Source organism: Poecilia formosa, unplaced genomic scaffold (assembly GCF_000485575.1).
Source record: "Poecilia formosa unplaced genomic scaffold, Poecilia_formosa-5.1.2 Scaffold0, whole genome shotgun sequence".
NCBI lineage: Eukaryota > Metazoa > Chordata > Actinopteri > Cyprinodontiformes > Poeciliidae > Poecilia > Poecilia formosa.
The window spans coordinates 4,191,906-4,212,821 of NW_006799939.1; the positions used below are offsets into that span (position 1 = coordinate 4,191,906).

The following is a 20,916-nucleotide window of genomic DNA, read 5'->3' on the forward strand; positions in this document are numbered from 1 at the left end:
AACAGAATTTCTCCAGTCCTCTGGGCCCTGGTGCAAAGCAGAGAATAAATGGTGGAGGTGGCAGGCCTGGACAGAAAAATCAATGCCTGCTTATACAGACATGACACACCAGCAGCCAACTGCATTCTGTGTGTGCGTGTGTGTGCGCGTGTGTGTTTGGATGTACAGAACACAATCACACAGCCCCCGTGCTCTGTGGGTGTAAGTACTAGTGCCCAGCAAACCCCCATTTCCTCTCTCTCTCTCTTTCTCTTTTCCTCAGTAGATTTTCTACTGTTTTTTTTTTTTTTTAACATCAGCTTTGGGATCAGTAAATAACTCCTTGTTTTATCCCCTCCTCTCTCCTCCTGGTCCCTCTCCTCTTGCCTCTCTTACCCTCCCGCAGGAAGTTTGAATGCGAGCTGTGCGACCGCTCCTTCAGCGAAAAGTGGGCCTTGAACAACCACATGAAACTGCACAACGGGGAGAAGCCGTACAAGTGCATCTGGCCGTCCTGCCACTACGCCTTCCTCAACCTGTCGGCCATGAAGGACCACTACAGGACGCACACCGGTGAGACACAGACACCGATTCTCAGCAGCCGCGCCTCCTGTCCTCCAGCCACAAAAAAAGGGGTGCAAAAACACGTGTTTTGCACCTTGAACTTCTTGACATTGCAACCTTGAACTTCAACATAAATGGTTTTGTTCATGCTACCCCGTTTTAATTAAATCAAGCGCAGCTGATAGTCTTCAGTCACCGAAAAAGAGAGAATGGAGCTCCAACTTAAAAAAAAAAGTAGCTCATTTGTTATGTGTAACCGAGCTGAGAGATCCTCAGCTCAGGTGGGAAAATCTAATGACACAACAAGTATTAGTCGTACATTCTGCAAATCTGCTGTTTGTAGAAGAAATTACTAGAGGCATGTGGAAGAAGTTGATCTGACTGGGCCCTGTTTTGTGTGGGGAGGAGCTTTGCTGTGTAACACAGTAGAGAGAGTGTCATGCTGTGGGAATGGTTTCCTTTGGCAGGAAAACTAATAAGAATCCTGGAGGAACAGCCAGCAGAGATTAAAAAGAGACCTGGGAAGAGGTTTTACCCTCCAGCTGGACGGTCATTATTATCCAGCTAAAGCTACAAAGCGAACGATTTGGATTAAAGCATACTCACGTCAAAATCTTACTGAGAATCTGTGGCAAGACTTGAAAATTGATGTTCACAGAAGTTCTCCTTCTCCGTCTGACCGAGCGTGAATTCATTTCCAAAGAACGGGCAACGTCTTCACATTTGTAAAGAAAGATCAGCAAAGCCCGTACCTTTTTCGGCTCTACTTCACATTTGTGCGCTGCTTTTGTTTCGGCCTCGTGCAAAATGCCAATAAAACACAATGAACTTTTGTGGTTGCAACGTGGCAAAATGTACACAAAAAAAGAAAAAGTTCACAGGGCAGGAGTGCGTTTGCGAGACATTACGAGTGGCACTCTAAAGGGCGGGTTCCATGAGATTTGAGGTTTATGGGCAGTCGACAAGTTTGGGACAAAGAGCTGTTTATCCGTGCTTGGATCCGCTAAAATCCACTTTATGGCTGCGGACGTGAGCGAAAACGAAGTTTATGTGAACTGTGAAAATCTCACATTTACCATGAATCTTCTCAGCCTTGGCTAGAAGGAACATTCACAAGTTTGGGCCAATAATAGCCGCCGCTCGTCCATCTGTAGTCGTTATGAACATCCAGGCGAAGTGGAGCCAGCTCTTGGCAGCCAGTTGGACGGTTAAACACAACCTCCTGATCCTGATAGAACTGTGACTGTTATGAGACGCCTCGTCGGCCAATTTATAGTTTAAAGGGGAGAAGATGAGCAGTGCGGGGGAATCTTCGGATTCTTCTGTTTTTGTTTTCTGCCGCCCTCAACACTTGGAGGGGGGTCACGTTGCAGGGGCTATTAAGGTGGCGTGCGTTTCCAAATCCAACGGCTGAAGCTGTGTGGTTTCTCCCCCCTCCGCCCAAAAGGCTCCATCTGGACACAGAGTGTGTTTTCTTCGAATCCAGCTGGTCACTAAGCATGTTTTGGTAAAATCCATCTGATGCCTGAGAGTTTTTTTTGTTTTGTTTTTTCCACACTGTGGACCGGTTTGTGTTGCCTTTTGAGGGGAGGGGGTAAAAAAAATGATGCAAATCCGAGCAAAAAAATAATCCTCAGAAGAAGAATGTTTATGTAAAAGCAAAAAAAAAGAAAAAAGAAAAAGAGTTGGACTTTGTAAGAAAATGCAGAAATCTTTTTTTTTTATGTAAACATGTTGTACATGCTGTAATATCACTGCAACTCCCCACTAATAGGGCAACATCAGGATTAAAGTTAGTATAGGTAGTTTCCTTTAATTTAAATCAACAAATTGATGCGGCGGAAAGACCCAACTTTCACGTTCATCGTATCCGAACTGAAATCTCCAGAAAAGCGATGGATCTCTAAGCAGAGCCAAGATCAAACGGGGGGGTTAGGGGGTGGTGGGGGGGATCATGGGTTTTCAGATTAGTGCACATTTTCATTATGCCACCTTAATTCTGTGCAGCGGCTTGTCTTTCCAATTCCACCACTCCTTTTCGTCTCTGCAGATCCGATAAAACACACTGTGCTGCTGCACTGAATGGTGCTTTTTTTTTTTTTTTACTTGCTAAAAACTTTGGATCGACAGATGGTTCAGTGGGCGGTGGGAGGATACTGTCTTGAATAATAGCCCCTCGATAGGAGCCCAAGTCAGCCTCTTTGAAAGTGTCTTTATGCTGCAGCCCAGCGGTTTCCCCTCGGCCTCGGTAATGTCCCACACATGGCTCCTTGATGCCCTTTTAAGTCAATGACAGAAGCAGCAGCAGCCACCGGCCTGACAGGCTGACTGAGCGCTTGCAGCAGAACCCTCCATCCGTCACAGGCGCCCGCTGTGCGCGCAGACTCTCAAACCTGTGTGTGTGCGTGCACGCGCGTCCAAGATTTGCTGGATGTTATTCTAAATGTGTTTTAGCAGTGATGTAGCGTCAAGGCGTCTCTGACATAATTAGACGTTTTATTTTCATTAGTTTCCAGCTCTCATCACTCCTCATCAGGCGGCTGGCGTCACACTGTCACCGTAGCTGTCACCTGCGGAGGAGCGAGGTGCCACGTGCGTTTGTGCATGTGTGTGTGTGTGTGTGTTTGCGTGCTCGGGTCTTTGTGCGAGTTCAGCAGGAGGGAAAACGCGCTCGAAAGAGAGAGAGAGAGAGGGTGATTGAGATGGTAAAAAGTTATTGAATAAGAGAACTTGAAAGATCAGGGGGTGAGCAAATATGAAAGCGGAGGGAATTAAGAACAGACCTGAAACAACCTCATTTCTAGTGAGCGACAAGGCCTGACTTGATTAGCGACATTCGGAACGCTAACGCAATTTGCACCGCCGTGACCTCCAACACTCCTTTGTCGGTAATTGGTGCTGGGTTGGACGGTTAGCTGCAGCCTTCCCGTCGCCACAATCACATTCCGGGGGCCCACCTGACACGCTGAAATATTATCTGCATGTTTGTGATCTGTTTAGGGGTTATAAATCGACTCCTTCGCCGAGCTACGATGCAATACTAATAAAATAAAGAGATTGAGAAGTTGAACTGATCTGTCCAGAGATCAGAGCTGTCAGGAACGGAGAGGATGTGAGCTATGGTCCTAATGCCCGAGGCGGGGGCAACGTGGAGGAGTAGAGTCTGTGTTGTTCTTGTGTTGAACACAAGCATAACTTGCTGTATCTTAAGTGCAAGTAGATATTTTTGTTTTGTTTATAAAGGTTCAACCTGCCAATGCTGATTTTAGCCATTTTCTATTCCTTTTTAACTCCATAACAGCATCCACACTAAGGAGTGTTATTTTAGTCAATGCAAGCAATTAGCCCTTTGCATTGTACCCCATGTATCATTTGATCACCAGCCATTTTTTTCTTTGCATCTGTTGTGGTAAACTGTGAATTTTAACAAGAAATTTGATGAGAATTGCAACACCAGAAACCTTATTTGGTAGGTAATCCTGAAACTGCCTGACTACTGAGGTTTTCCAATCCATCCGTCCTGAATTTCAACTACTATGAGAGGATCAGCTTGAAGTCAAAGCTAAGTTTAAATTACAATAAAAACTGGAAATCTGAGTCTGGAAAAACGTGTAATTTTGACTTGAAAATATGGAGGAACTCTGAGAATATGTTGACATATAGCTGAAAAATAAATTGTTTCAACATTTTACACTTCTTCTCCTCACAGCGCTGAGATGAAATGGAAAGCCAGGCTTCGTGTTGTTTACTGTGTGTAAACAGAAGATTAAAATTCACTCAGTAAAACAAAGTGAGGAATAATCAGTGATGGGCATGCAAGCAATGAGTCTCGGTTTTGAATTATCATATTATCACATTCTGAGCTGATTGTAGTCATGAAAGGGAGCAGACCAATCCAGGGAATGTTGCAAGAGAAACACGTTGGCATTACTGAGGGCGGTGGTAGTTAATCTGAGGGATGCTGACCACACAGCACGATACACGATATATTCTGTATCCAGGTCCAACCCTCTGCTCAGTCAGCACAATGGAAACGGTTTAACAACTAGATCATGTCTTTCCAGATTTTGGTATCACCTACATGGCTCCTTATGAGAAAGGAGCCATGTAGGTGCACTACTAACCAAAAGTTAGTAGTGCAAGATTTTTAAGGCTCTCATGCTTCCTCATGCGCAGGATGTTTCCATCTATTATAAAACTCCTTCAAACAAGGCCAGTTATGGAGCAGAAACTGCATCACAGTCGGTCTGCATTTTTAATAGAAGACTGAAAAAGTCCTTTCTTGAGGGTACATCCAATCAGCGGCAAGGAAAATAATGCAGACCCTCGATTGGATGCTTTGCAAATGCCAGCCATGTCAGGTAGAACATGTTCTACAAAATAATCTGCAAACACACAGATTTTCTATGAGTAATTTACTTTAAAATCTGCAATTAGGTGCATTCACAACTTTTGAACCGTGAATAGTTGGAGGTCCATTGCAGCCAGAGGGAGCTGGTGCCAGTCTGTAGCGGCCGTTGGGTGAGAGGAAGAGTTCATCCTGAACCGGTAGCTAGTCTGTGATAGGGCAACAGAGGGCTTATAAGAAAAAAAATCATCTGAATGTGGAATAAAAAGTTGTAAACATTTATTTGTATACACCAAACAATGATTCAAATATGAACAAAAAGGGTTTTTAATTAACCTGTTAGCTTCATAACGCTGTTAGCTAGCATTCTTACTTATTAGCCTAAAGGTAGAAAATGGAAATTACGCGGTTGGCTAGAAACGCTAACTTATTAGCCTACAGGTAGAAAACAAAAAATATGCTGTTAGCTAGCAGTGCTAACTTATTAGCCTGAAGGTTGAAAATGGAAATTACAACGCTGTTAGCTGGCAATGTTAACTTATTAGCTTAAAGGTTAAAAACTGAAATAACATACCTCATTTACTTTATGCCTATGTCAGCACTGCCTTTCAGTGATTCTCATTTTTAAAAAGTCATCATTAAAGTCGAAGTGTTTGTGATTAAATGTTAACTATTCAAGCTAGATAGGTATACATTTTGCTCTACTAAAACCAAATTTTTTGTGCACCATTGTTCAAACATTATCTGTCATTGTGTAAATAAAGCTTCTGGGATATTCAAATCTTTCAGTTTAAAAAAAATACATTTATAACGGACGGGGTGGTGGTTGTCGGAGGGAGTGTAGGGGGGAATTACACCTCTACCGTCCGTTTCCTTCCTTCTACAGGATTCATTGTCCCGCTCTTGATTTGTGTGTTTTTTATGTTAATCGCTCCCCGGCTCACACAGCAGTCATGTCTGAGGAAGAGGGAGAAGGCCAGTGACGAAGGGGGGTTTGGGGGGCTTCAGTGTCCGTCAGCTGCCAGGGTCATTTGTTACAACTGATGAACGAGCGACTCAAATAAATAAATAAGCGCACTGTATCTGACCCGCCCAGCTTTTCCCAGGCACTTGGGTGTTACGAGCGGCGGGGAGGGCCGGGAATGCAGGGGAGGCAATTGATTTCCTCATTGCTTCAGTTTGTCGCTTAATCTGGCGATCCGCTGATAAATCTTCGCACTTTGTCAATTAATTTCGCTGAAAAATGAGACCCAAAATGGCGGGCACATCAATACAGCGGCGGATTCCGTGTCAGAAATTAAGCGGTAAAATTAATTGCCCTCCCATCCGCTTCTGCTAAAACATAACTAATGAGGGAGGCAATTATAGCTGCATGCTGACTCCTCCGGGGTTATTTAAAAGACACACACACACACACAGACAGACGCACTGTATGTATAAATCTGCACACACATGCAAAGAAAAGGTTTTATAGTTTGACTTTAAAGTGCTTTTATTGTCTTGCTGTTTAATTCGAAGCAGGAGCAGTAGGGTTGGAGAGCATCATGGGAACAAAGGCGGAGGATTCTTATCAACATACAGCGAACGTTAAAGTTTCTCCTTTACGCTGACGTGTTTCTAGTTCAAACCTAAAAAGGTGTTTTTTGACCTTTGACCTGGTTTATGTTCTTTGGAACCTTGATCTGCCAAACAAACTCTGTTGAATCTTCATCTGAATGATTGTGAACTTCAGACATGAAATCAAACTTTGACTGAGTTCTCCCAGCTCATGTGTGAGTTTTCAGGTATCCCAGCTTCCTCCCACCGTCCAAAGGCATGATGGTTAAGCTAACGGGTCTCTTCATCATATGTGTAAATCAATCAATCAATCAAGTTTATTTGTAGAGCACATTTCAGGAACAACAGGTCAAAGTGGTTTACATCATGAAAACATAAAAACGTCAAACACATCATACAGTCAACAGTTATGAAAACGTGCAACAGACACTGAATTTCGTCAAACGCCATAGTCAAAAGCATCAATACACATCAAACATGTCGGTCAATGATTCTATTATTATGGTTCAAAAGCAACTATAAGCTGGTGGGTTTTTAGCTCAGATATAAAGAAACTCAGTGTTTCTGCCGTTTAGCAGTTCCAGGAAGTTTGTTCCAGATTTGTGGCTTATAGAAGCTGAATGCTGCTTCTCCATGTTTGGTTCTGGTTCTGAGGATGCAGAGCAGAACCAGAAGACCTGAGAAGTCTGGAAGGTTGATACAACAACAGCAGATCTTTAATGTATTTTGGTGCAAAGCCGTTCAATGATTTATAAACTAAATCAGCAGTATTTTAAGGTCTACTCTCTGGGCTGCAGGGAGCCGGTGGAAGGACTTTAGAACTGGGTGATGTGATTCAGCTTCCTGGTTTTAGTCAGAAAGCCAGCGGCCTTGTGGATCAGCTACACCTGTCTGATTTCGTTTTTTTGACCTATGAAGACACCATTGCAGTAATCGATGCAATTAAAGGAGTTATAGAAGATTCTTGAATGAAAATAGCTTCAAATGTCCAGTTTGCCTCGAGCGACTTAAGACAAGCTCTTGGCAGATGAAAGCAAAATTTGATTGTTTGCCCTTTCATGGAGGGAGTAGAGGAAAACACCTTAGACATGCCATCCTGACTGTAGCACACGGTGGTGGCAGCATGATGCCCTGATGTTGGTTAGACATGCAGTGGAATGGCTTAGGTTCAAATAAAATTATCAAGTCAACTTAAAAACTGACGTTCAAAGAGGCTCTCCATCCACAGCAGTCTAAAAGTGTGATAGACATACCTCAGAAGAAGATTTGCTTAAATATGTGCTACACGTTTCAGTGACTTTTTGTTTTTTTGTTCCCAGACTTTTAAAAAATAAAAAGGTATTTGTGTCGTGTAAAATCTCATTAAAGAAAACATTGAAGTTCACTGTTGTCATGTGGCAACATGACAAAGATCAACGAGGTCTGAGAACGTGTCGGAGATCCTGTAAGTGCTGTGCTGATCCTCCAGTTTGATCGCAGCGTTGTTCCCAGTAATCCTCCCTCCTTCTCTCCCCTCTGCCCCAGTCGCCACGGCGCTCTGCCCCGCACAGCAGCAGATGAAAAGCACACATGTAATTTATCGCCAACGTTTCCTCCTCAGGAATAATTGTGGCGACCGCGGCTGGGCAAAGGAATCGATGGCTATAGATTTCTTTTTTCTTTTTTTTTTTCTTTTTTTTTTGTGGTGGGGTCTTGTAGCGTTTTGGTCGTAATGAGAGCTGGAGAGGGGAGGGGTGGACGAGTGACTGGCGCTGTTCTTTTTTTTTTTTTTCTCTAAGAGGCGTAAACAGCCTGAACAGATGATTGGTAACTCATTGAGTTTACAGACCTGCAAATAAAGGTGTTGTTCACTTTGGTTTCTCATTATTTTTTTCTTCAATTATTTCTATATTTATTTCAATAAATGTCTTAAAAATCAATTCTTCCATTAATATTTGGTTATGGCAAGAATAACGAAACATGGGAATTTTTTTTTTTTTTGGTTTGTTTCCCAAAATCCAACTTTGTTGTAGTTTTAACAATTTTCAAAGTTATTCTGTCTTTCTTCCTTCTGTTGGTTCCTCGATATGTCTATTAGGAAGGCACCTAAAACATAAATCTAGCCCCTCATGTTTACATCAGAGGTCCAGGCAACTACATTTAGTGTAATTTTACAAAACAAAGTTTGAAAGTTTCTTTCAAACTTATGTCTTTCTTTTATGCTAGAAGAATCAACCAGTAGTTCTTGTCATTTTTGCTGGCAGGGTTTCCTCTGTGTGCGTCTGAGAGATCCAGTTAAAAATCTGAAATTCCTCCAGTTCTACTGATGCAAAGCATCTACGTTAAGAAACAACTTCAACCAAAATCCTCATAAACGCCCACAGATGAGCATTTCTTTGTGATTAACTTCTCATTGTTAATGTGAGAAAGTGAGCCTAATGTTTGATCATTGCTCTATTGCACAATCATCACTGCAGTATCAATTTATGCATTCTATTATTTGCAAAGGCATGTGCATCAAAACTCTGCTTTCCGATGAGATATATGGCCACATAGCATTACCACTGTAAAGCGATAGATTCCTACTTGTTGTTCATTATGCACAGATTCATTTTTGTATTTTTCTTTGGAACTTAATTCCAAATTTCTTAAGAAAAATTCACGTTTTCAAAATGTTTTTTTGTTTTTTTTTGTTTTTTTGTTTTTTTTTATAGAGCACATCTAAAATAATTGAATTAAAATTCAGCTTGGGAAGTTGAAATATCTTAGCACAATGCTACTTAACACACTATTAGCTAGCATTTGCAGCAAAGCCAAACCAGAAAATGACATTCATTTTCCTTGCTGCTGGTTGGCTGCACACCCAAGAATGGAAATATGGAAAATTATTGATATTAGACGGTTTCCATTGTGTGTATTTATGCACATTAACCTGTGTTTGGTAATTAAACTATTAAAATAAAGAAGTTTCAAGCATTTTTATAATAAATATCAAGTAATCACAGACTTGATCTATTTGTGGGTGGTGGTGAACTCTAACCCTTGTGAATACAGAGTCCACTGTACTTATAGTTGTCAGTTTTAATATCCATATCACACCACAATTGAACGCATTTTATTTTCTTGCTCTGAACACATCTCAGACGGATTTTATTGTATAAGCACAGAGAAGAGGGATTCTTTTATTGATGTGAGGGGAAAAAAGCACAAAATAAAAAATAAAAAAAACTAACATTTTTTCAGGATTATTTTTCAGCTTCATGCAATTGTAATAAAAAAAAGAAGAAAAAAAATCTTTTAATGGATAGTTTAAGTTATAGGATTGTTCTTTGTAACTACGTCCGGTTTTGGATGGTGCGGTGAAGCCACACAAACCGGCTGACAAATGTACCTTTTTAGGGTTGTTTTTAAAGTGGCACTGCATTAAAACTCCTCTCACAGTCGAGTGGCTTTAAATGGGCGGAACAGAGGAAACTTGAGGCTGCCGGGTCTCTGCGGACCCGGTGAAAGCTGCTATCTGTGCCGAAGAGGAGGCGAGCAGCACCAAGGCCCAGCTGGAAGAGTCACCCCACATGTGTTATCAGTGTGTGGCGAGAGCCGCGCTGCACCGTCGGCAACTGGGATGAATACTTAAGTGTGAGGAGCTCAGCTGCACGTAGAAAACACACACATAGAGTACACGCGTATACGACCTGCATGTTAAACATAAACGTGGCACCTACAGCGTCTACACACACACACACGCGAACCAATATGTGCGCGTACAGTAGCTCACCACATGTAGCTCGTGTGTGTGTTTGCGCACATTTACATACACATCTGTGTCCAATCTGTAAATGTGTGCGCTCGTCTCCCTGAGTGAGCCTAATCACAAATGTTGCAGTCTTTGAGTGTGTTTGTGTGGTGGCAGACAGAGAGAGGTAGAAAGAGAGACCATCATGCCGTTAATGACGGAGCCAGATGCAGGGAAGAGAGGAGGAGTGTAAAAAAGCTCTCCACGCTCCCCATCTGGAAGGCATCGCCCCCAAATGAAGTTGTACAAAACCATCCCATTGATAATAAAGCTAATTTTTATGGCTCTGACAAGTATGTAATTATGTTCAGCGGTGCTTTTCAGATTTTATCACAGTCAATAAACCACACTGGCAATTTCCCGTCCCCCATTTGACATATTTACACGGATCCATCTGATTGGAGGAATTAGTTAGCTATGAGAGCTCTGATGGATATACACTAGTGATCTGTGACTTCTGCTTGGCTCATCTGTTAGCCAACTAGGCCCTCTGCTCGTCTGCTCAATCTGTCTTTCCTTTTCTCGCTTTTTGCTTCGCTCCGACTTTACACGTTTCTCCCTTTCTCACCATGCCCGTCCTCTTTGTCTTGTTGAACGCCGAGCTTCTCTCAGTGGCACTTTAGCTGCTGCTCTCGGTGACAGGAATGTCACATTGAGGCATCAAGACTCATCAGTCTAATCCAGAGCCATATGGCAAGTGCGATTGCACTCATGCCATTTGATTTTTATTTCGCGGTTGTTGATGCAGCCTCGGAGTGAAATGCATGACAGCTTGAAACGGGATCAGCGTGAGAGAAACCAGCTTTACCAATAAACTTTGCTCCATTCCAGGAAGGGATCTTTTGCATCCATCCATCGAAAGTATCATGTTTATAAGTCGTAGGCAGATAAGTCACACTAGGAGTGTTTACACACACTCAGCCCGCTAGGCTCGATTCGATTGGGGATCAGAATTGCTTCATTTTCAACTGGTGCGGTTCACTTTCACAATGCAGTGTACCAAACAATCCAAACCACCTTTACCCCCCCTCACCTGTGGTGGTGCTGCACCAGGAAGGACTACAAAAACCTCATAAGAAAACAAAAGCACAACTTCCTTCTTCACAATATACAAACAATGTAGAAACGCCATATTTTAGTGGTTGTAGAATTTCTCTTTGTCATTGATAAAAGACAACGGGCCATTTCTCTCATTTGTCGCGATAGTTTTAGTTGTATTTACCCAGAACGCCCTGCGCTAAGTCCGCTTCCTGCTTTCGGAGCAGTCTCCAAAAGCATCCGCATATGAATCTGAACTGCGCCAAAGTTCACTTTAATCACAGTTCGCCCTACGGCGGATCAGAGTTTGCATTTTTGTCTTCATCAGTGTTTGATTGTGCATCCACACCTCCCCAAACGAACCTGACTTTCTATGCAAACTGACTAGAGTTTGATTAAAGTGGACCAAACCGAGCTGGTTTGAGCACACCCTAGAAGGGCCGTTAAGGTCAATAATAGACACGTCCCTCTCTTGTGTGATGTTTGCTTCACTTAACAATCCATCATAGCCCCTTGTTGAGACGCGTCAAGGCTGTCCTGCAGGTGTTAGAAAGATGAAACCTGAAGCCTCTCCTGCCGTTTAGTATTTGTTTTTCGTGTTTATTTGAGACGGCTTCTCTCATGTAGTTGAAATTAAACATGCTGTTCTTTTACACCTTTGATCAACAAGCACTAAATTAAGCTATCAGAATTTCCTCACATCTTTCCTTGTGTGTTTCTCTACGTTGAGCCTCTTCCTTCTCCTACTCTGCTTTTACAGGAGAGAAGTCCTACCTCTGTGACCTGTGTGGCTTTGCAGGAGGCACAAGACACGCCCTCACCAAACACAGACGCCAGCACACAGGTAAACCACCACACTTACACACACACACACACACACTCCGAGCTCGTGATGCAAACTGAGCCGAGCACAAACTAACTCAGATTTTCTTAATCTCAGTTGTCGATTGACGCCTTCAAACGCAAACTGTCGCTCAGTTCAGGTGACCCGTTATCCGCGTCTCGCTCTCACACGGGCGCTTCGGTTTGACACGCTGCCGTCGTCGACGGGCATGTGTACGAGTATGGCTGACTGAATCTGAGATTTTTAATTTCAGTTATCATTTCACCATGTCATTCTGTCGCTTAGGGAAATTGCACTTTTCAGATGGGCTGTCAATAACAAGTGTTTTATTTATTTTTTTTCCCCAAGAAGGGGAGAAATTGAGATAGTTAAACAAATACCGTTTCTAACCCTCAACTGGCAGACTACCAACAATTATTAATGCTCTTATAAATATTCATTTGGTGTTTAATAATTATTTCAGCTTGCTTCTTAGATTTTGTACCTCAAGCGTCCAATTTCCGTCCAGCCCTCCTGTGCTGATGCGTGTCAGTTGATTTACCCGTGTGGTGAGCGTCAACAGATTTGACAACGTAACAACTGAGGCAACTGGGAAGCCCCACATTTTATTACGCAAACTCCCACGGGTCGCACTGTGCCATTATTTTTGATGAATTCGTAGCTTTTACGCAGCAACATTGCAGAACAGGCAAGCGGCCATCGCCATTCCTCTCAACGTGGAAATGTCACAGAGGCAGTAACAAACGGTGTGCAGTGAAGGTCATGTTAAGAATAAAAAGAAAAGAAGCAGACTTACTTGAAGATTTTGAGTAAAATACCTTCCTGTTAAAAGAAAAAGAAAAAAAAAATGGGGGCAAGACAAACGGACGTTTTCTGGAAAACCCCTGTAAAATAAATGGCTTTTTTAATCTAAGCCATTTATTTGTATCTCCGGATGCATGTTTAGCTTCGCTCCAATGCTGGAAAATTAACTTTCTCCACAGTCAAAAACAAAAAGTTTTCTTTCTCTCCCTCTAACAGTCTTTTTTCCACGATTCCTCTGAATTTAGTTCAGTTCCCACTGAATCTAACTCACATCTTCATCCCTGAAGAAAAAAGGATGATGCTGCCACCACCATGTTAATACATAGAGGGTGAGATCATGTCTTCTTGTCCACCCAGTAGGTGGGGCGGCCATGTTTCGGTTGGTTTCCAGTTGTGGCGAACTCTTGCTTCATAACCTTAACTCTTCAAACGTCTCCACTGCTTCATCCCTGACCTGTGCGTTGTGTTTCTTGGTCTTCATGATGCTGTTGGTCCACTCAGGTTCTGTGTTTTACTAATTAGGTGACTTCTGAAAGCGGATGAGAGCTGAATATAAATGAAAGCAACATCTTTAAAATGAAACTATTTGAATTACTTTGTGTTCTGCATAACTATTCCAATAAAATGCATCAAAGTTTGTAATTCCAAGAAGAGTTTTTTTTTTTTTTTTTCTCGGTTATTTACGTATTTCATGTCAGCTGCAGTGTTTTACTTGAGTGTGTGTGTGTGTGTTTCTGTGCTTGTCTTCCCATATCATCTAATGTCTGCCTCCTGTCCTCTTCTACCTCAACAGGAGAGAGACCCTTCAAGTGTAAGCTCTGCAACTTCGCCTCCACCACGCAGTCCCACCTGTCGCGCCACAAACGTGTTCACACCGGAGAGAAACCGTACCGCTGCCCCTGGTGCGACTACAGGTACCGGCTCATTGACCCACACTTGGCTGTTGGCGCCAGTGGCATCGACAATCAGGAGGTTGATAACAGGGGGCGCCAGAATGCAAAAGCGTGTGTATTTGACGGCGAGAAAGCAGGTGGCGTTGTCGGGTATTTTAAGGGGGGAGCGTTTGGGGATAACGGTAAAAGCTTTGTGTGTTTATGGAGTTTTATGGTGTGTGTGTGTGTGTGTGTGTGTGTGTGTGTACGGTGCTTGAAAGCGGTGGAGAGCCGACAGGTCTAATCTCCGCAGCATGGCTCCATCTCATCACTCTGCCATCATCAACAAGCCCAGCCAGATCTCCACAACACGCACACACACAGCCACGTTCCCGCTCGCATCCTCACACACCGTGTCACTGTCACCGGCGGGTCCCTGTCATTAAAACACCATCACACCACATCAGTAATTACACAGGAAATTGTCGGTGAAATTGAAAAAGTTTTGGCCGGCGTTGCACATCTCTCCTTCTCCCTCTCTTTACCTATCTGCTCCTCTCTCCCCTTCACTCGTTCCCTCTTTCTCTCGGCCCGGATCGTGGCAGGAAAGTGTGAAAGGGAATGATCTCAAACCCATCATCGGTTTTAGATGTACTCATTTGTTTTTTGTTTTTTTTCCACCTTCTGTGACAAAATCATTTCAGCGGCTCGCTACACCTGCTTTGCTGAAATGAAGCACCGGACTCAGACTTTATCTGTGTTTTCGAGGCGACTACATACAAAAGACAGATAGAAGGGGGGGAAGAAATGCTGACAAGCTATAATTGTTCCCAAATTATTGCTTTCCGTTTTAAAAAAAAGAAACCTCTGGGTCACCCTTTTTTATTATTATTTTTACAAGCCAATATTTTGTATAGTTTATATTCAACTTGGTCGATACTAACGTATCTCCAGTGTCAGAGCTCTTAAATGTCCCTTTTACATCTATTGAACCAATGTTTTGAATGGTTGGAGGGGTTTTTTTACATCCAGATTTCTCTGCTTCCTTTATATTCATTAGTTTATTTTGTGTTTTTAATGACCGATAATAAGCTCTAGTATTTTTAACAGATATTTGCCGGGACAACTATTTTTGTTCCTTTTACAAGGAACAAAATTAGTCAGGATGATGCTGAACAGTAAGCTGTAGATTGTTGCGTAGCATTCAGTTTATGAGCTTAAAAACGAACATTTCTTGTTACATACAAAAAAAAAGATAATCTGTTATCTCATTGTCTTTTTTCAAACCCAGCCGGTTGAAGTGTCTCACTCACTTTGCAGCAATCTCTCCACCTGGACGAGAATGTGGCAGCTGTGTGCAGTCGATTTCATTCGGCCGTTAGCTTTGCAGCAGATCCTCATGTATTATAACCTATTGTGGTGTTAGCATAGCATAGCATCATTAGCTGCATCTTGAAATTGCTGCTCTTTCTCAATAAAACCTATCAAGACTTTATTGTTGTAAACTCCTGGAAACTGTCTTGTGTTAATAGTTATGTTTTAAATTTATTTTGGAAATAGTTTCCAAAAAAAAAACTTGAGTATTTGCTCTGTAGACCATCACTCATAATTTTTTATTTTTTTTTACGTTGATTGATGGTCAGTATTTTGTAAATTTGTTCAAGCTGAACATACTGAAAATAATTCTAAGCTAGATCATTTGTAAAAAACTTGTGCTACTTTATGAGGATCACTGATCCACACACTCCTTTGTGTGAAATTTGAGGATCGTCTCAAACCACTAGGCTGAACTCGACTCTTAGAAAGATACTTTCCCGCAGAACGAGCCAAATGTTCTTGGCCCTATTGTTCCCTGGCTGATACATAATGATCGTTACTGATAGCAGCAAATGAAACACTAAATTAGAAGCCAAATTAACATTTTGGTAGCCCCAGGGGTTCCGGGGATCCAGAGGGGGAGGAGGTAGATAGACGGTGGAAACACCCTGCTGGCTTACGAATACGAAGACAGGAAGTGAATGTGAACGGCCGAACCTGCGCCTTGCTTTTACACCCTCACCTGGTTGTAATACGGAGCCGCTGGATGAGTTCGACGTCTGAGTGAATTTCGGGCTTGTGAAATAAAAACGACGCATTCGTAGAGAAATAGTTCAGCCTTCTGTGACTGACAGCCGCTGCTCGCTGGGAGCAAAATCCGCTCCAGGGACGTGATTCGCACAGCTACAGTATTCCATGTTAAATGTTCCGGGTGTCGTCCACGGTTCTCACTTGATACGACGCTATCCCCATCAAAGCTGCTTCTGAAACGCATGTAAATGAGCGGGGAGTAAATGATCTATCAAATGCCACTCATCCACCATTCAGACAGACACAGATAATGGAGGGGGGATAATTATAGTTGGGAAATAGTGGTGAAAATATTCTAATGATATTGCGCTGGGAGTCCGGGGCTGTCAATTAATGATGTCTGTCTCACTTTTCCGCAGCTATTTATGCAAGCTGCTAAACTGCTTTACTTCCACTGTTTAAGAAATGATTGCTATTGTTCACAATGAGAAGTTTTTTTCCCCCCTCCCCGCCTCTCGTTAAAGTCATAGTGGCATCTTAAATGGTCTAATTAATCCGTAGCCTCTGACTTCTCGCGCGCCTGGGCCTACTATTACTTATTGGATGCTTAACTGTTTTTGTTTTAATCCGGCTGATGGCGAGTTTGGCGATGAAACGCGTGCCGTCAGAGGCGGTCAAGGCCCGCAACCTCGTAAACTGATGGAAACAATCAACGGAGGAGTGGGAGCCGTTAACCGTTCAGCACAATATTGCACAAATGATTCACGTTACAACCCCCTCCTAAAAGAAAAAAAAAACTCCAAACGCACACAAGGAACACATTTAAATCTTTCCTAACAAAGCGCCTCTTCAATTACACCTCTCCCATTAGCATACAGTCTTGGGGAGGAGGAATGTGGAAGTGGCTCAGATGAAGCAGGGAGCCGCAAAGTGGCGGCGATGAGGTGACGTGCGCGTCGGCCATCAGTATGGCTGACTCCCGCGGCGGGCGCATAGGTTGGGGGAGGTTGTCGAAACGGCGTTGGACTAATTAATCCGGCGTATAGTAGGAGGGTTAGTGTGGGCTTTCACTAACTGTGACACCTGCTGACTCCTAAACGCACATTGTGTTGTTTTAATATGACAATTACGCCATTACCATATCTGAGAGATAGCATGGCCCCCATAGGAATCCACCCGCGCTCTCTTTAGAGCCTTTTAGCTCTGCTTCAAATTTTATCTATTTATGCCGCAGTCCTAGAATACCAGATCAGCTCGCTTTTCAGCATTAAATGCTTTCTTTTTAGCAGCTTCGTTTGTGTTAATTTGAGTGCATGTGACAGTTTAAAATTCATTTTTTTGTGTTTTTTTGTTATTTTTTTTCCTCCATCAGGCTGAAGGGGATTCAACAGATGGCTGCACGTTGCCTGTGAAGCTGCTTTGCTTTGTTAGTCACTGCAGATAAAACAGTAATCACAGAGAAAATATAGTTATTTGTTTGGATAAACTCATATTATTTAATATTGAGGTCTATAAAGTAAATGAATCACACTGTGTATAAGTCCTTCACAAAAGTGCTTTTTTTTTTCAGTTTGTCACCTTATAATGACAAACTTCTATCAGTCATTATTACAGTTAATTCTGATTATTATATAGATATAAAGTAGGAGGAAGAAAATAACATGGTTTTTACATTTTTATATGTATTTAGCCGCCTGTGGGGCAACTTTTGCTGAAAATACATCTGAAAACATTTTGGGGTATCCATCCATCCGTCCATCTGTCCGTCCTTCTGTCCATCTGTCCATCCGTATGAGTCCAAAATATCAAAATATACAGACATTAACAGGTTTTCTTCCAGGTTTCCCTTTCATTTTGCCCAATCCATGTTCCCATCAACTCATGATGCTCATAATTCCCAGAGCATGATACTGTTGTTACCATGCAGGTGCTTGACCACGTCGCTTTCTTCCACGTTTGCCCCATGACTCGTGGTAAACTCCTATCAGGTCATCTTACAGCTTTCTTCCAATAACAGCTTTCTTTTTGCCACTCACCCCTAAATGCCAGATTTGTTGAGTAAAACCAGTAAAGGAGGCCAAAATGCACTTGCACTACATACAGACATTTGTTGAACTGTTTATTTTTTTTTTAACTCTGCAGAATCATTGACCTAGTAAACATTGTGCAACACTACCTGCATGCAGGTAGTGAAGGTCTGGGTACTCGATGTCAAGGTGATTGCTCTTCTGGGAACCTGAGGAACATATTTTTAACTCTAATTTTTAAAATCATCATAAATACATATATGGGTGTGTGTTGGTAATTTTCAAGACTCATAAAGGTATTATTTTGGTTGAGGCAACAATAGAACATCTATTCTCTACTTGTGCACCACCCAGTGAGAGCTGGCTCCATTTTTTTATTTTTTATTTTTTTTTATTTGGATTGCAGTGAAGCCAGGCCGGACCACAGACCTGTGATGGAGAGAGGCGTCTCTGCAAAAGTGAAAACAAATTCCCTCATTGGCTGGCGTGAGCTATGGCACAGTGGGGCTTTATTGTCCCGGCCAAGGTGATAAGGGAGAATAATTGCGTATTATACTGTCCGAGAATGTCAGGTCCAAACTGAGCACGAGTGCCCCATCCATCAACGCACGGCGGTGTGTGAAGGAGTATTCCACCCCGCACATGCGTACTTGTATGATGTATTGCGGGTGAGCACATGTCTGCGTGCGAGTTCATTGATTCATGTCTGTATATGAAGACCAGTGCTGTCATTTGAGTCTTTATTCTTATTTTTTTTTAGCTCACACTTTTTATTTTGCTGGTATTCAGTCTAAATATGTACGCGCCAGTCTGACTGTACCTTTAACATGAGCCTGTTTGTTTATGTGTGTATGGGGGCAGGTTTAGATACAGTCTGGGAGCAGATCAGGCAGCATCATTAATCAGCAGCGGGTTGCGTCTGACTCTCCGAGCTGACATTGTTACATCCTATCCCCCTGCAGTAGCTCACTTCTTGGCCTGGACTGTTTGACCAGCACAAACACACACTTACACACACGCTCACAACACATACACCACAACAACATCATCCTTTGCCTTTCTTACAGCTGCTGAAGATACATAACTGCATAAAGGATGTCCTCAGACACCTCTGTTTAATGCATTCAGTGGGCCTGGATCCTCCAGCGGTCCTAACAGACTGCTCCCAGCTTGCTCGGATGAAAGAAAAAAAGTGTGATAAAAGGAACACAAGATAGCTTTATTGTGTCAAAATTGGATAAATTCAATGCTCGGAGACCTCGTCCAATCTGTGTCTGGGGTTCTTGTCTCGTATGCGTCCACATAACAATAAAATGTTGGACTCGATAGCAAATATTTCACTTGTATTCTCCCTCTTGAAACATCCTTTGAGCTCTCGCTGTTTTTTTTTTTTTTCTTTACTCTGGAAGATAAGAGTTTCATTGTTTGTTTTTCTCGGTTTGCCTCCCCAGATCCAACTGTGCCGAAAACATCCGGAAGCACATTCTCCATACGGGGAAACACGAGGGAGTGAAGATGTACAACTGCCCCAAGTGTACCTTCGCCACCAACTCCCCCATGGAGTTCCGTAACCACCTGAAGGACAATCACCTCGACATCGAGAACCCAGACCTCGCCTACCTTCATGCAGGTAAGATTGCACAAATACCCACCTGGTCGCAGATTCTTCTAAGTTCTGGAAACAGATTGAACAATACACGATAGAAGATGGCATGTGATCTTTACTAACTGTCCAATGAAGCCTTTGCCTTTAGCTCAGACTTAACAGAACATACCTGAATTATTCAGATTTCTATCAATGCAACAGATTCTTTAATTTCTTCTAAAAGTCAGATGAGTGTCACTCTTTCTCTAAGTTCCTCACTACTTCGATGACTTTGTTTGTCTTGGTTACTGAGCAACTCGTCTGGATTGGCCAAAGGCTAAAGGGGCATTTCACCAATTTTACAGCTGATGATCTGTTCTGTAGTCAGAGGAGCCACCGCTCCGCCTCTGAACACATTTCTTTACTATCTCCAAGGGGACCTTTGTATTCTTAGATATCAACCAAGGTTGTGTCACACTGATGCTATCGGGGTTTTGGAGTCTTCAAATATTTGCTAAAAAAAAAAAAAAAAAATCAAAGCATACACTGCATAACCGTACAAATCTGGAAATATCTAAAGAAATATGACGGTGTTACTGATAATCATCAAGTTATTTTCTCATTTTGCCAACTTTGTTGTGGAAGCAGACTGCAGTAATAAAATATCTACATATAACTCATTTGGGGGATCATTTATAGTGGTGGGTTGCCTCTCAAATGTAACCTCTTCAATGACACTGAAGATTTTTCCTTTAAGGTTTTTTGAAGTGTGTGGCATACCACAGGGATCATTTCTACACCCCCTTATGCTTTTTAAATACATGTCTTCTATGAATCAGATTGTTTCAGAGCATCCGTCCATTCATCAGCAGTTCATTATAATTACTCAGGAATCTAGAACTACGGTTCAGTTTGCAGACTTTTCTGAGGAACGTGACTCCAGAATATTTGCAGATGTTTTCATAGAGCTGATGTAAAATATTTAAGATAAAATACAGTTTGCGAAGCTGAAATATCCAGTTACAGTGTCACTTGGCACACTGCTGGCGGCAGATGAACCCTTACCAAAAATGCATAGGATATATTTTAAGTTGAAGGTCACAGTTTGTTATAATATAATAATAGTAACTTCTTTTGTCTCCATTTTAGTGCTACTCGCACTCTTCCTTCATAATGGTGCTATACAAATATTTGACTGACTTTGTTGTTTTTTCTTCTTTTTATGTCTTCTACCCCACATCTCATGTTAGTTGGGAACATTTATTCTACTTCCAAAACCTTATTTCTTTTGTTCTTTTGAGGTTTTCAACCTTGATCTTGCATTACTCCTCTGAAGTGTGCTAGTCGACATTCTTAGAGTGCATTTTTGTCAGTGGACCAAGTCTTGTCATTAAGCTCTGACGGAGGTGCGCCCAGCCACAAAGAAGCGGAGCTCAGAGATTGCTGGTGTGGCCATCCC

At 42.3% G+C, this 20,916-nt stretch overlaps 1 protein-coding gene across 1 annotated transcript in view; it reads left to right on the plus strand.

Moving 5' to 3' along the window:
* The window catches only part of znf407 (zinc finger protein 407), a 202,833-nt gene that overhangs the window by 124,863 nt on the left and 57,054 nt on the right, over nt 1-20,916 (plus strand). Inside the window, exons 6-9 of the mRNA XM_016675577.1 lie at nt 386-552; nt 12,019-12,102; nt 13,700-13,820; nt 19,324-19,502. Of these exons, the coding sequence (XP_016531063.1) occupies nt 386-552; nt 12,019-12,102; nt 13,700-13,820; nt 19,324-19,502 (551 nt within the window). The remainder of the gene's footprint in view (nt 1-385; nt 553-12,018; nt 12,103-13,699; nt 13,821-19,323; nt 19,503-20,916) is intronic.